Consider the following 16,803-nt stretch of genomic DNA (forward strand, 5'->3'; position numbering starts at 1 on the left):
AGTCCGTGTTTTCCTTCGGGCTAGTGTGCAGATCCAGGATTATTTCAGGTCATCGTATTATCCACGGAGGATTATCCACGTGGATGTAAAATCAAAATATGTCTTGAATGTGTTTCCGTACCTCAGAAAGTACAAATTATGACCAGCTGGCCAGATATTATCTGAGAATGTAGTTCTACGTCTTGTTGCTCCATTTCTGAACAGGGAAGAAATGGGACAACTGGCAACTTTTTTACATCGGTCAGTCTTGCAAAAAAAAAAAAACTGAAAGAGAGAACAAGTATTGTCGGCACAGTAAATAAATCACGGCAAGAAGTACCAGAAGTTTTTTAGATGAAGATAACAACAGTTCTATTGCAGGAATTGATGACATGCAGATGAGCAGTGTTCCCACTACAGTTCAACCGAGAGGCCTTTTTTTATTGGTATCTTTATAATGTCATATCCCTATAATAAGTTAATTTCTGATTAATATATTGTGATTTATATATACTGTATTTGTGTTTGTATATTTTCAATGATTATAAATGGGCACTTCATGTACAGGAATCCCATTGACTGAAGTTCTGAAATGTTTTAATTTTTCAGCACAAAAATGGTATTACTTTCCATGTTTCACATTGCACATTCTGGAGAATATGACCTACTGCTTTAATACATATTTCTCCGTAGTTAGCCGACAATAGCATAATTAAGCCTTCGCTTGTCTGCAATACCGAATATCCCACTTTTTTGAAGATGATACACATTTTTGTTTCACAATTACTATATTAACTAACTGCACTCCAATGCCTTTTTCATCACTCTAGCTAGTAAAATATGCAATAGTATTAAAAAATAAGAGCCAAATGTTCTCAGCTACAATTATGGATTAAAATAATGGTAATTTAAAACAGCTAATTGATATTAAAAATAATACGCCACAAAATAAACTTTGTACTTACCGACAATCTGTGGAGCAAAAGATCCAGGATGGTGCTAACTTTATTACTGAACAAAACATATCGACAGTTCTCCACATGCTCTTCACAGGCCAAGCTGTATGTGGTGCAGCACGTTACAAAACACCTGTAACCAAGCAACAATCACAAATAAAGCAAATAGTTATCAACTATGGGAAAGTTACACTTGCTGATGGATGAAATTAATAAAATAACATCGCCACATCTTGTATATGATGATAAACTGGGTTAAAAGTCAGACTGTGAGTTTCACTAATAGAAAAAGTCCTCTGAGTTTGAATAACTGTGCTGATGGGGTGAAAGTTTCTTATGGAGATCAGTGTAAGTACCTAGATATTAATATAAGGAAAGATCTTCATTGGGGTAGTCACGTAACTGGGACTGTAAAAAAAGGATACAGATCTCTGCACATGGTTATGAGGATATTTAGGAGTTGTAGTAAGGATGTAAAGGAGAGGGCTTATAAGTCTCTGGTAAGACCCCAACCAGAGTATGGTTCCAGTGTACGGGTCCCTCACCAGGACTACTTGATTTGAGAACTGGAAAAAAACACAGAAAAGCAGTTCAATTTGTTCTGAGTGATTTCCAACAAAAGAATAGCTTTACGAAAATGTTGCAAAGTTTGGGCTGGGAAGAAAGGAAATGAACTGCTCGACTAAGTCGTATGTTGCAATTTACAAACTTCATCATATAGGTCCGTATTGATATAGTTTAATTAAGAACTAGTATTACGTTTAATGGTCCACACAATCAATACACTTCACTTTACAAGTGAGAACACATTCAATGTTAAAATATGTTATACATTCTTTGGTACATGTTTTGTCTAATATAAGACTTCTTCAGCTATAGCGTATCGTATCTAACTAAAATACATAATTATTACGGTCTAATAATTCAAAATGGATGAACCCATGTCATTTAGAATCAAATTTCAACATGTGAAGAATTTTTGTAAGAAAGTGATGGGACAGTTTTATGGAAAAACAGTGTATATTTTTAAACATTTCAGAAAGGAAATGGGTTCATCCATTTTAAATTATTAGACAGTAATAATTATAGATTTTAATTAGATACAAGACACTATGGCTGAAGAAGTCTTAAATTAGACTAAACGTGTACCAAAGAATGTGTAACATATTTTAACACTGAATGTGTTCTCACTTGTAAAGTGAAGTGTATTGATTGGGTGGACCATTAAACTTAATACTAGTTCTTAATTAAGTGGTATGTTCCATGCTGTTAGTGAAGAGATGGTGAGGAATGACATTAGTACATGAATAACTTTGAGTGGTGTTTTTTAAAGTAGGAAAGAACACAATATTAAGATTAAGTTGGAATTCAAGAGGACAAATTGGGGGAAAATACTGTATTTGTTTATAGGAAGGGGAGTTAGGGATTGGAATAATATTTACCAAGGGAATCATTTAAGAAAAGACTAGGAAAACAACAGATAGGGAATCTGCCACCTGAATGACTGCCCTAAATGCAGATCAGTGGTGACTGATTGATTGATTGATTGATTGATTGATTGATTGATTGACTGACTGATTGATTGATAGACTGGTTGAATGAATGAATGAATTAATTTATTTGAGCCCATTACAGGTGGAAGCAGTAAATCAAAAATTTCTTCCCAGAACCAGAGCAGAAGAAAGTATAATTTAGAATGGTGTGAGTGTAGTTTCTGTGTTAATATGCTTATTAATAATGAATATGTGTGATACCATGAAAGTGATAGTGGTGGTGGTAGTGGGGGTGGTGGCGGTGACTGGCCTGAAGCTGACTGGCCTGTAATTATCCGCTTTATGTTTATCACCCTTTCCCTTGTACACTGGGGCTACTGTTACAACTCTCCATTCATTTGGTATCACTCCTTCACACAAACAGTAATCAAATAAGTATTTCTGAAACGGCACTGTATCCCAGTGCATTGCCTTTAATACATCCAACTGCTTTTCAGCTTCCAACTTTTGTATCTTTTTGTAAATATCTTTATTTTCATGGATAAATTTCATTAATTCACCAGTATTAGTCACTCCCTCTATCTGGACATTATATCCTTACATCCAACTACCCTTACATACTTCTGACTGAATACTTCTGCCTTCTGTGAATCTTCACATATCGTCCCCACTATGGCAAACTAGCGAAAGTGACAACTAGGGAACCTGTAGTTCTAAAGTTTTGGTCTAGATTTTATTATTTATATAAAGTCTACACTCTGACGTCGTCTCACATCTGCAGCTCGTTCTGTATGGCTAACACATAAAACCAATAATTAAATATAAAAATTGATCTGACATGAGTAATCACAACTTCTTTCAGCTCTCCTAATTTTTTGACAATTTGCACATTTGTTAGTTTGCCAGAGGGGTTCGATATGATCCCTGGAATGTCCTTCCTGGAACTTGTTTCTGCCTTGAAGTATCTATACATATACTTCCATTACATGTCCAATCCTTGTCCCATTTCTCTTTTCTACAGGGTTGGGTACGAAGTGAAATGAATCTTGGTAGCAAGTTTTTATGACTGGATGCTCATCCTGATGTCAACCTCATCAGAGGAGTTAATGAAATGAATGATGTGTAGAGTTCATGGTTTATAGCATTTACAAATCAGAGATTTAGTGTTTTGATTTTGATATTTAGCATTTCGTAGAATCTATACTTCTCAAACTTAGTGTTCTGTAGCAAACTGGTTAAAAATAGGCATAATTTGATTGAAAAGTCGGCACATTAATATATCTGTATCGCTTACATAAAAATTTTCCGATTTGTAACTCTAGGCACGCTGTTTGATCGTCACTTTGCTTCTACCCATGGCTACCAGACAATAAATCGCAACCGTGCTTTAAAACAGAACTAGTACTCAACACCTATGTCAAGAATAACCGACATTGTTGGATGAACTTGTGAGCGGTTGGCTGTTTCTAGAGCTTCCGTCACTTCCGTCAGGCAGCCTCAGTTTGAATCTGGACTCGTTACTGAAGAGTATGTGTCCCCACTGATCCCAATCCAACGTTCATGCATATGCGCAAAATGAAGAGGCCTCATGGAGTCTTCTTCTGACTGTGTTCACACCCATAGCTACATCGTAGACCTGCATCAGGCTACTCCGAGCCTCAGCTGCTGCAAGATGTTGGTTCCACTACACTTGTAGCCTCAAAAAGCAAAGGTAAAAAGCAAGGTAAAAGTGCACCGAGAACATCTTGACCAGGTTTTCTGAGATAGGTATGATGATTCTGAAAAAGTTTCACAGTCCGATGAATGGTTGTAGGAGATGTACTCAAAACCTCTGCTACATAGTGGTAGCTACGGCCATCATTCATCAATGCTACTACTTTTGCCAAGTCCATGGAACTTAGGGGGAAGATGATGAGTTGTTTATGGCTCAGCCCCTTGGTAATGATCAGATACTGGTCAATCAGCGTCAAAGGTATAAGACTGACTACACTGCTGAAATAATGGTTTTCATAATTAGCACGAAATGAATACAAAATATTCAGAAGCATTCATAATTGTTTGAATGTGTTACAATTCTGTTGTTGTTCATTGTAGGTTCTCCTTCAGTAAAGTTCATACAATACTAGCTAATATATATTAGAAAAAGTTTTGTAACCATATTCAATGTAGAATTTAACCAAGGTATCTACCAAAATATTAAGAGTTATGCTTCTCTTTTTGGAGGGCAGTGTATATAACAAAACAAAGATCCGGTAATACTGCCTTGCAGAACAGTAGTGTAGCCAGGATTTCAGTTTGGGGAGGGGCCCATTCATCCAGAATTTTATTTTGATAGGTGTCCAAACTTCCATAGTTCAGGTGGCGTAAAATACCGAAAAAGGAAATGGGTGTCCTTGGATCCAAGTAAGAGTGGTGGATTCGTGCGGATTCCTTAAGCTAATAGTAATTTTCTTCTTCTTCTTCCCCCGCTTTTCCCACATCTGTGGGGTCGCGGATGCTAACTGTGTCGCACATGTGGATTTGGCCCTGTTTTACGGCCGGATGTCCTTCCCGACGCCAACCCCATATAGAGGGATGTAATCAGTGTTGTGTGTTTCTTTGGTGGTTGGTGGTGTAGTATGTTGTCTGAATATGAATATGTTGGGACAAACACCTAGTCCCCAGCCAGAAGAATGAATCAGATGCGATTAAAATCCCCGACCAAGCCGAGAATCGAACCTGGGACCGTTTTAACCGAAAGCCTCAACAATGATCATTCAGCCAATGAGTCGGACTCCGTAAGCTAATATTAATGTACATTATATATAAAATGCTCAATAAAAGTACATTCGTTAAAACTCCTGGGGTGTCTGGACTTCTTGGGCGACAACCCCCGTCCCCCAGCTACCTCTGTTACTCCCATCCCAACATAACTGCAGCATTTCATATATTCCAAGTACAAGTGAAATGAATGCAAGAATAAACCGTTTGAGTAAAGATGCAATATTCTGGTTTAGAATAAATACGGTAATGTTATTATAATAATGGCCATGTGATAAGCAATAAAGAAGTGACATTTTATACAAATAATGCGGCAAAGATATACACACACGCGTCGAATACAGGTTTCTCGTCCTTCTTGTCCATGGCTAGATGATGAAGGCAAGAGAATGATGGCCCACCGTGACTCGTTATTTCGACATTATAAACAAACCCTAGATGACACAGACTTCGAATCTAACCGCATCTTAAGAAATCGCACAAAGCAGTTAATCAGAAATTTTTAAAAATGTATATATTTTCGGAATCTAGCTAACAACCTAAATTCTAATCGCGCACGGGACCAGCTTAGAGCTCTGGGAATAGCAAAACATCAACAGAAACAGACAACTCCTGACATTCCACTTGACAAACTGAACGATTACTTTAGCAGAATAAATAATCAACCTACCCAAATTAACTGCACCGACTCACCGCCCTCTCCTCCAGCCAATCCACCATTCACATTTCACAGTGTCACAGAAAATCAGGTTAAAAGGCTTTGTACTCGATTAATTCGAAGACTACAGGTGTAGATGATATTCCTATTACTTTTATGCATAACATTATGGGTGCTATCTCGCCTATACTGACGCACATACTGAACTACTGTTTACTAAACGGAACTTTCGATCAAAATCCGATCAAAAATTAGATGTATGGCTTTTCAGGCGTTTGCTCTATTAACCAGTGTTTCGTCTTAAGTCTGACACTAGACTCCTCAGAGTGGGATGTGTCAGACCCTACACTGACATTGGGGTGTATGCAGGTGAACTTATCAGAAGCCTATTTAACTGGCACAGTCTGATAACTGCATACGGGAGATAAAACTCCACAATGGAATTAATGCCCACCTAGCAATTCTGAATGGAAATTCTAAGTTCCCATGGAGGGAATTAGATATTTTTCCACCAATATAGCATATCAAAATCCGATCAAAAATTAGATGTTGGGCTTTTCAGGCATTTGCTCTATTCCCTCCATGGGAACTTAGAATTTCCATTCGGAATTGCTAGGCGGGCATCGATTCCATTGTAGAGTTTTATCTCCCGCATGCAGTTATCAGACTGTGCCTGTTAAATAGGCTTCTGATAAGTTCACCTGCATACACCCCAGCGTCAGTGGGTAGGGTCTGACACATCCCACTCTGAGGAGTCTAGTGTCAGACCTAAGACGAAACGCTGGTTAATAGAGCAAACGCCTGAAAAGCGATCCATCTAATTTTTGATCAGATTTTTATATGCTTTATTGGTGGAAAAATATCTAATTCCCTCCATGGGAACTTAGAATTTCCATTCTAAACGGAACTTTCCCTACTGTCTGGAAAACAGCCAATATTATATTGGTACCTAAGAGTTTAGACCCACAATCACCCTCTGACTATCGTCCTATGTCCGTACTCCCTGTGCTTTCTAAAGACTTTGAACGTTTAATATACGAGGAAGTTCTGGAATACCTAAATAAAAATGCTCTTTTGTACCCTTTACAATCTGGATTTGAGAAGGGCCACAGTACTGCGACAGCTCTTTTGAAGGTTACTGAAGACATTAGAAACGCTATGGACAAATGACTGCTCACTATACGTATCCTCCTTGACTTCAGTAGCGCCTCTGATACTATAGTAATTCCGACTACGATAAAGAAAATAGATCTGCTAAATTTCGACCTGGCTGTGCTTAAGGCATTTAGTTCTTATCTGAGTAACCGTCAACAGCGTGTAACAGTAAACGACAAGGCCTCTAAATGGAAAATGAAACTTAATGTTGCCCCACAGGGCAGTATTCTACAGCCCCTAATTTTCTGTATTTTTATCAATGACATACCATCTGTGACAGGAAAATACACACAACCTCTGTGCTGACGATCTTCAAATATATCGACACTGCAAGACAAAATATTAACGGAGACCTCCGACGACTCAGTGTACCGTATATGCACAATGAAGCTCTCTTATACTAAACTGGAAAAAAAAAAAAAAAACCAAACTCAGACAATTATAATTGGATCACGAAAATTACTGAGCTGCTCAAACAATGTCACAATCCCGCCTATCCTACTGAATTATTCCCTACAGTAAAACGGTGTAAAATCCCGGCGTAATGATGAATGAAGCAGCTGATTGGTCTGATCACACGAAACAAATAAGTGAAAAGATTTTTGGACTTCTTCACCCTCTTAAACGGCAGAGAGATGTATTTCCATTTAAGCTACAGGCCAAACGAATACAGACACTCATGCTCCCTATCCTTGATTATTGTGACGTCGTTTTAGTTGACATGACGAGAGAAGAAACACTTAAACATCAACGAGCACTGAATTCCTGCCTGCGATTTATTTACAATATCGGGTACGATGTTCATATCACCCCATACTATCAGGCTGTCTCATGGCTGATGTCTGATAAACGTCGGCAGCTACACACTTTAAAGATGGTGATCAGAGTGGTAGCTGAAAGTCAACCAATGTATATTTCTTCTAAATTCATCTTTTTATCATCATTTCACAACTTAAATACGCGTTCTAGATTCATTCTTTCTATTTCACTGCACCGCACAAATAAAATTAATAGACAATTTGTGGTGACTGTTGCCAGATTATGTAATTCCCTGCCAGTTCAGGTCAGAGAAACTAGCTTTTTAAAATCACTATTTAAGGTCACCTGCCGAGACTACCTGCTGAGGACAGCTGACTGAATGGTTGAAGTATGAATGTGTGTGTTCCTGAGGATTAGCCATTTTTAAGAGTTTTTAATATTAATTTAGTAAGTAATTTATTTAAATGTATTTTCACTTCTATTAATTTATGTAGTTTTAACTATTTTAATTATCTCAGTATTTTATTTAAGATCAATCAATCAATACTGATCTGCATTTAGGGCAGTCGCCCAGGTGGCAGATTCCCTATCTGTTGCTTTCCTAGCCTTTTCCTAAATGATTTCAAAGAAATTGGAAATTTATTGAACATCTCCCTTGGTAAGTTATTCCAATCCCTAACTCCCCTTCCTATAAATGAATATTTGCCCCAGTTTGTCCTCTTGAATTCCAACTTTATCTTCATATTGTGATCTTTCCTACTTTTATAAACGCCATTCAAACCTATTCGTCTATTAATGTCATTCCACGCCATCTCTCTGCTGACAGCTCGGACATACCTCTTAGTCGAGCAGCTTTTCTTCTTTCTCTCAATTCTTCCCAACCCAAACATTGCAACATTTTTGCAACGCTACTCTTTTGTCGGAAATCACTCAGAACAAATCGAGCTGCTTTTCTTTGGATTTTTTCCAGTTCTTGGATCAGGTAATCCTGGTGAGGGTCCCATACACTGGAACCACACTCTAGTTAAATCTCTACTCATGTTCTACATTTAAACTTATTATCAGAGAAAACAAAGAATAGCCCAGATAAAGGAAAACCTGAGAAGAGTGAAGATTCGGATAAGTATGTGGTTAAGTGCGCGAGAGGCCCTGGAGCCCTAACTTCGCCACTGTACTGAAGGCACTAATAAATAAATAAATAAATAAATAAATAAATAAATAAATAAATAAATAAATAAATGTAAAGCGTATGGGTATAGATATTTTGTTAGTTGGTAAAGAAAAACACGCGTTACAACATATGCTATGTAGGGTTTACCTTGTCCTATTAGTTTCCAACGCGGTTAAGGCCACGCAGCTGTGAGCTCGCATCCGGGAGATAGTGGATTCGAACCCCACTGTCGGCAGCCCTGAAAATGTTTTCCCGTGGTTTCCAATTTTCACACCAGGCAAATGCTGGAGCTGTACCTTAATTAAGGCCACGGCCACTTCCTTCCCACTCCTAAGCCTTTCCTATCCCACCGCCGCCATAAGACCTATCTGTGTCGGTGTGACGTAAAGTAAATTGTTAATTACTTTCCTCGCAAGCCTGGGATACAGAATATAGTAGTATAGAGTTTTGTGACGCTAATATTCGTATGTATAATTTTTATTAACGTGTCAGAAACCAATGACATTGAGCTGTTGCCATTTCAACACCGTTTTAAGGGTTACCGATCCGAGCCGGGATTTGAACCTGCGAACTCGGACTCAGAAGGACAGAGACACAACCAACTGAGCCACATGAAAAGAAGGCGTTTGTGATTATTGTTATAAATAGATGCAGTTAGTATTTTTACAAAGGTTTTATGAGGAGCATTTATTAAGGCGTACGTTTTCTTACTGTCCTAAATGCACGAGGCCGGACAGAAGAACTAGCTGGAAGCTAAGGAGCTTTGCAGGGGTGTTGCTTCCTTCTCTGTTCACTTTTCCAAACCAAACTCCAAGACGTAACAGCCCCGAAGCGCCATCGCCTACCAAGCGACGGCTGTTCAGTCCGGAGGCCTGCAGATTATGAGGTGTCGTGTGGTCAGCACGACGAATCCTCTCCACCGTTATTCTTGGCTTTCTAGACCAGGGCCGCCATCTCACAGTCAGATAGCTCCTCAATTATAAACATGTGGGCTGAGTATACCTCGAACCAGCCCTCAGATCCAGGTAAAAGTCCTTGACATGGCCGGGAATCGAATCCGTGGCCTCCGGTAAGAGGTAGGCACGCTACCCCTACACCGTGGGGCAGGTTGGTTACTTTTAGGTCTCCTTATTTTCGAATTTGACTTAAGGCATTCTGCATTTGATTCCCGGCACTGACAGAGTTAAGAAAGGCATGGGATTGGGAGAATACAACTTTGTTTTTGGGTGCAGTAGAGTTTTCCTTGAGTCTCCCGTAATCGAAATATCTACGGCCTGGAAGGTAGTCACCTTCACGGAGTGTAGTACCAAAGTGGTTCCTTTTTTAAGAAGGCAAATTAAATAAAGATTCTACTTCCTCACAAACGAAGAACGATATTATCAATTTTACGAACAGTTTCAATAATGCAGCCGGTGTATGTTAAGAGTACAGAAGCTATGATTGTACATGATAACAATCAAAACCAACAATATCTACTGAAGATCCGTCACTGCACTCGATAGGACCAGTTTCCTTTTTATATCCACCGGGCGAGTTGGCCGTGCGGTTAGGGGCGCACAGCTGTGTGCTTGCATCCGGAAGATAGTGGGTTCAAACACCACTATCGGCAGCCGTAAAGATGGTTTTGCTGTGGTTTCTCATTTTCACACCAGGCAAATGCTGGGGCTGTACCTTAATTAAGGTCATGGCCGCTTCTTCCCACTCTCAGCCCTTTCCTTTCCCATCGTCGCCAAAGACCTACGGTGCGACGTAAAGCAAATTCTAAATAAAAGTAAAAATCTTTTCACACCCCCTTCCAAGGAAAAGTTGTATCAACACTACTAGCCTGGACTTACATCCCACCCACTGAAGTTATTTTGTGGGTACGCAACTGCATCCACTCACCATTTAAGGTACAAGGTAAGTCCGAAGAATGGTTGGATACTCAAAATAAGCCACCATAAATGATGCGGCTCTGGCTCAAAAGTGTAAGGAAACGTAAGGGACGGGATCTGTGTTTTAAGTAGAATCCGTATCAATAGAACGTGACTTCCCATTTTAAAAATGTTTCATGTATCGACTGCGATTCAAGCCTGGGCCATCCTGATGAGAAGATAGAACCATTGGAACCGAGTTATCACGCCCGCCAATTACAAAATAGTTACCCACACTTTTGATGGTGCCATTTGAGGTTCCAATCAGTCCCCGGGCATTTGACAAAATTTATAGGCCTACCTATCGAACTTAGGCACGACTCCGCGATTGTCTTGCTATTTTAAAAGTTAAAAAAACTTTTTCATCACTTACCGAGGATGCACATGGTGGTGGCTTCTCAGTGACAGAACGGTCCCTCTTCAAAAAAAAAAAAGTTACTTATATGGCACAAAATGAGGAGCTAACGTGCAGCTCACAATCCTGTCACAGTCTTCCCAGCGCTGCAAATTAAACACAGCACATCTCTCAACCACGGTACAACCCGAATATCCCTAGGACATTGTTGTTTCCTGGAACCAATATGCAAAAGCTGACACGATGTTGTAAGCTTGCAACTGTTTCTGGACGTGGCCCCCCGTTATCTCGGTGGTCACGTTCCGGCCCCCTACTGAGTAATCCCTTGCTAATTGCCCCTTTCTTCATGTCTTGACATTTGTCAACACACGGTTACATTCTCAATACTGAGGCCTCTACAGGGAAATATCCCCGCGCATCACAATCCTAAGTGTCTTCCTTTCATTCAAGCAGTACAAATATGGAGAATTATGTATGGCTCTATTGAGCCCTGCTAGTAGATTCTTGTCGCTACGTTAACTTAACATTTCGGCGTACGTTTTTAAGTTGTTCGTACCGTACGTAAAACAACGGCTGATCATCGCTCTAGTTTCAGGAAATATTTTGGGGGGGCCTGGCCCCACTGCCCCCCCCCCCCCCCCCTTGGCTACACCAGTGTTGCAGAACACTCCCTCTTAATCACTACAGGATCAGATAATTGTCGCTGCCAGAAAGAAACCTCTCATATGTAAAACAAAGTTTTACAGGAGAGAGAAAAAACTTTTTCATTTTTAATAGATGTAGTTAATGACCAAGATTATGAGCAATTCTTGCATATAATTATCCATTGGCTCTATTTGATGTTTAAATATCTGCAGAATGTCTACATAAACTAAAAAAATTAACATAATCTTTTACATGTTGCACATAGGATATTTCAGTTTTTGCATAATGACACATAGGAGATTTGTTTATTTAGATTACATATTTTATTTACTATTTTAAAGTCTATCAAATTAATAGTTCAAATTAAAATAATTGCAGGAATAATGGTACAGTACATAAAAATCAATATATATGCCTTAGGTTGTGGCACCATACACAACCATTAACTCGGCTCAAGGGAGATAGGGTCACCTTCCCTATTCCTCCACTTGAGTAATTCCTGTCTGGCGCGTCCACATCGCGGGGGTAGTGATAGGATGGCTGAGTTCAGTCGGGGACCCAGTCCTGTGGGGTATAACACAGAACCCATGCCCAGGGATGCGGGTGAAGACCTCAACGGCAGTGAAGGCGGAAGTGAAAATCACTGGTACGGCGGATCTGGCGGAAGAGGCAATATCTGATCCCTGAGATCTGACTCAGGGCCTTCTGCCTTGCAGGTTGATAGGGGACTATTAAAGGCTAAGGGAGATAACCCCGACAGAAAAATCTTCTGAAGTGATAGGCCCAGCAAGCCAGCTTCTGAATAATTTGGAATTGCTTTCAAAACTAAACGAGGCCTCAGATGGAAATATTATAATCACCAGAATAATGACTCTAGTTCCCTCATTGGTAATGATATTAATGACGGTTCAATACCCGATGCTCCATCACAATCAAAGAGCAGAACACACAAAACTCGATATGAGACTGAAATCAAAATTGCCACGCTAAACATTCTGACACTAACTGGCAAAATAGAGGAATGTGTAGACTTAATGAAAACAAGGAACCTAAACATACTGGGACTCAGTGAAACCAAGTGGAAGGGAAAAGGATCTAAGGAACTCAGAGAGGAATACCATCTATTTTGGTCAGGTGGAGATCAAGCAAAAAATGGAGTTGGTGTTGTTATGGATCATCAAATGAAAGATCATGTAGTAGAAGTAAAATATGTTTCTGATCGGATTCTTCACATAATGCTGAAATTGGATTCTTTCCAGAACACCAACATCATTCAGTGCTATGCACCACAGACTGGTTGTGAAGATAAAGAAAAAGAACATTTTGAAGAAGACATAGAGGAAAGAATAAGAGGATATGGAACAATTATCATAGGGGATATGAATGCTCAAGTAGGAACTGTGAGGGATGGATATGAAAGTATTCTAGGAGCACATGGATGGGGTCCACGAAACCCAGAAGGAACTAGACTACTTGACCTCTGCCTGACGAACAACCTTATAATAGGGAACTCATGGTATCAAAAAAAAAAAAGCCATAAGGTCACAAGATATGGATGGGATGGAAAAAGTGAATCTCTTATAGATTACTTTTTGATCGAGAAACAACTACAAAATAGACTGTTAGATGTAAAAGTGATTCCTAGTGTCTCCCTGGAAAGTGATCATAGACTCCTCATTGGATACTTAAAGTTTAACAAGTTAAAAGTAGTAAGAACCACACAGATAAAGAAACTCAAGACCTGGAAGCTGAAGGACAATGATAGAATAATAGAGTTCCAAGAAAACATCAAAACAGTGATACCAAAGACAGATGAAAGAACAGTTGAGGAGGAATGAAAGGATCTGAAAGAAAATCTAGTACTGATAACTGAGAAGGTTTGTGGACGAACCAGTGGCCCAAGAAGATGGAAGGAAACTCCATGGTGGAATGAAAGAACAAGAACTGCTGTCCTGAACAAGAACAACATGTTCAGAAAATATTTCAAGAACCGGACTGATCATAAGGAACTATACAGGGTTGCTAAAAAACAAGCAAACAAAGTTGTTACAGAAGAACAAGAGAAGTGGTTGAACAACTGGAGTGATGAATTGAAAGAGGATGTTAATGGTAATAAGAAAATGTTATATGAGATGATGAAAAATAAAAAAAGAGATAAAGAACACTCCAAATACCTAAGAGATGATAATGAAAATCTGATCACTGAAGATGAGAAGATCAAAGAGACTTGGAGGACTTACATTGATGAATTACTAAATGTGAATTGCATGCAGCCTGCACAAAAAGACAGTACCGGTACTACCTCCTGCAAGTCTGCCTCTGACAACAGGTTAGAATTAACATGGAATGATGTAGAATATGCCTGGAAATACATCAAAACTGGAAAATCAGCAGGGGCTGATGAAATTAATGGAGAAATGATCAAGGCAATGGGCATTTCTGGGAAACATTGGATCTACAGACTCTTTCGTAAGATCTGGAAAGAAAGGGACATACCAGTCGATTGGAAAACAGGCATCATAATTCCAATCTTCAAGAAAGGAGACAGAAAGAAATGTTCCAACTATAGAGGCATCACTTTAACATCTCAAGTTGGTAAACTTTATGAAAGAATTATAGAGCGTAAAATCAGACCCCTTATTGAAGAGAACCTCTTCGAAGAACAGTATGGATTCAGGAAGGGGAGATCAACAACTGATTTAATCTTTACAGTCCGTCAGTTAATGGAAAAATACTATGAACACAACCGAGATTTGTGGTTAGCCTTTCTGGATATCAAGAAAGCATTTGATACAGTGAATAGAGAGAAGGTGTGGGAAGCACTGAAGAAAATTGGAATACAGGATGACATGATACACCGGATCAAGAATTTGTATGAAGATACCCGAAGTAAAGTCAAAACACCTGTAGGAATGACTGAAACCTTTGATATAAAATCTGGGTTAAGACAGGGTGGTGTTCTGTCTCCTCTTCTTTTCATCACTGTGATGAACGAGTTTCAGAGAAAAGTTCACCAATCCATTGGAGGTAAGAAAATGAAAGTTATATTGTTCGCGGATGATATTTGCTTGTGGGGAGACTCTAAAGAAGATCTTAAAGGACAAATAAACACCTGGGCAGAATCTGCTAAAGAATATGGACTCATCTTCAGCCAAGAGAAAAGTGAGGTTATGGTCATGAAGAGATACGGGCAACCAATGGGACACATTGAAATGGAGGGGAAACAGCTACAGATGAACCATCAATTCAAATATCTTGGAAGTATTATCTCTGATACTGGTTCTATAGATAAGGAAATTTCCCACAGAATTCAGGCAGGTAGCAACTTTTACAAAATAGTTAAAGACATAATATGGAACAAGAAACTACCAACAAAATGTAAGAGAGTCATATATGAAACTTATTACGTACCAATCCTGACCTATGGTTGCGAAACATGGACCATGAGAAACAAAGATGTTAGTAGAATCCAGGCAGCAGAAATGAAATTTGTCCGTAGCATGATCGGCAAAACACGGAGGGACAGAGTCCGTAATGAGGAAATCCGCAAGCAAGCTCAAGTTGCAAGACTGCAGGACAAAATAACAGTGCAGCGACTGAGATGGTATGGATATATGAGACGCATGGGTGATAATAGATTACCAAAAAAAAATGTACGATCTAAAACTTGAAGACAAAAGACCAAGAGGGCGACCAAGACTCAGGTACAAGGACATGGTGAAGATTGACATTCAACAGAGAAGACATACTTTGGAAAGCATTGAAGAAGGAGAGAAGTTCAGGGACCGCAACTGGTGGAAAAGCCTCGTTTGCCGACCCATCGCTTACGATGGAACGACATGGCGCTCGCTCGCACGCACGCACGCACGCACACACACACACACACACAAAGCATGCTTGTTTTCTCCTGCAAGGAGGCGTCCTCCATTCTCCAATGTGACGAATCTTGTACTTGATGACACCGTGTGATAAGCACTGCAGTTCGGAAGTATCAGTAACAACAGGATCACCCATTTTCTTCCCTGGGCTTACAGATGATAAATTGGACTTTGATCTTCATAATTCTTAAAGAAAGTAAAGTGAAGATTCTTAATCTGGTACAGATGATTTGGTCTTGCTTGTCGCATTCGCCCCACATAATCCATTGGGGAATTGATGAGTGGTGTGAAATAGTGCTACAGACTGGAATGAATGCTACTACATTTCATCATAGTATGGCCCTTCTCCAGGAATAACTGCTCAACTGTGATGCTCTTTCCTTTAGCACAATCACTTAATGCACTAGCGAATTTCCTCTTCCTGTATTGATAATTATACCAATCTGAAACTAGTGTTACCTGTTTGCATTGTGGTACATTCTCTATATAATCCATTATGCAAGTTGTAAATTCATATGCTGACACCCCCATTTACTTCGTGCCATACATAGTGCTACCTTGCAGTTATGCAGATTATAAATCGTAAAGCTGTGTAATTGAAGCTTTTGTTTATAGTATGCCTTTGATGCTAACAGCCTAGGACACAAAAGTACACTTTGCAAGTCCATGGTTACCACAACGTGTTCATCAGAGGCTTCATTTTTGTATATATCTTTAAGCTCTTTGGCCTTTTGCTTACGTAATATGTGTACCTGAGTTTTCTTCTGTTACTTGTCCAAGTTTATATCCACAACAAGTATCACACTGGTCTTTTCTAGAGAGGTGGACTGCAATCTTTTCTTCCTCTAGCATCTCCATGAAAATGGTTTTGCAGGTTGTATCTACGCAATTTTCTTCACATCAAACTTTAAAAACCCTGTACGTGTTTGACTTGGATAGGAATGTTGAATCCACGTAGATCCGTGAAGTAGACTTTCTGCAGTAGTGACATGGGGCCTCTGACAAAAGATTAAGCCAATTCTTAATGTTTTCTTGATCTCTCATTTTCTTCTGCTTTCTATTCAGTTTTCCGCGTCCACTG

General features: G+C 39.4%; 1 protein-coding gene across 1 annotated transcript in view; it reads right to left on the minus strand.

Moving 5' to 3' along the window:
• The window catches only part of ssp3 (short spindle 3), a 567,399-nt gene that overhangs the window by 331,865 nt on the left and 218,731 nt on the right, over positions 1–16,803 (minus strand). Inside the window, exon 19 of the mRNA XM_068225894.1 lies at positions 945–1,068. Coding sequence (XP_068081995.1) covers positions 945–1,068 — 124 coding nt within the window. The remainder of the gene's footprint in view (positions 1–944; positions 1,069–16,803) is intronic.

Source organism: Anabrus simplex, chromosome 1 (genome assembly GCF_040414725.1).
Source record: "Anabrus simplex isolate iqAnaSimp1 chromosome 1, ASM4041472v1, whole genome shotgun sequence".
NCBI classification, from domain to species: domain Eukaryota; kingdom Metazoa; phylum Arthropoda; class Insecta; order Orthoptera; family Tettigoniidae; genus Anabrus; species Anabrus simplex.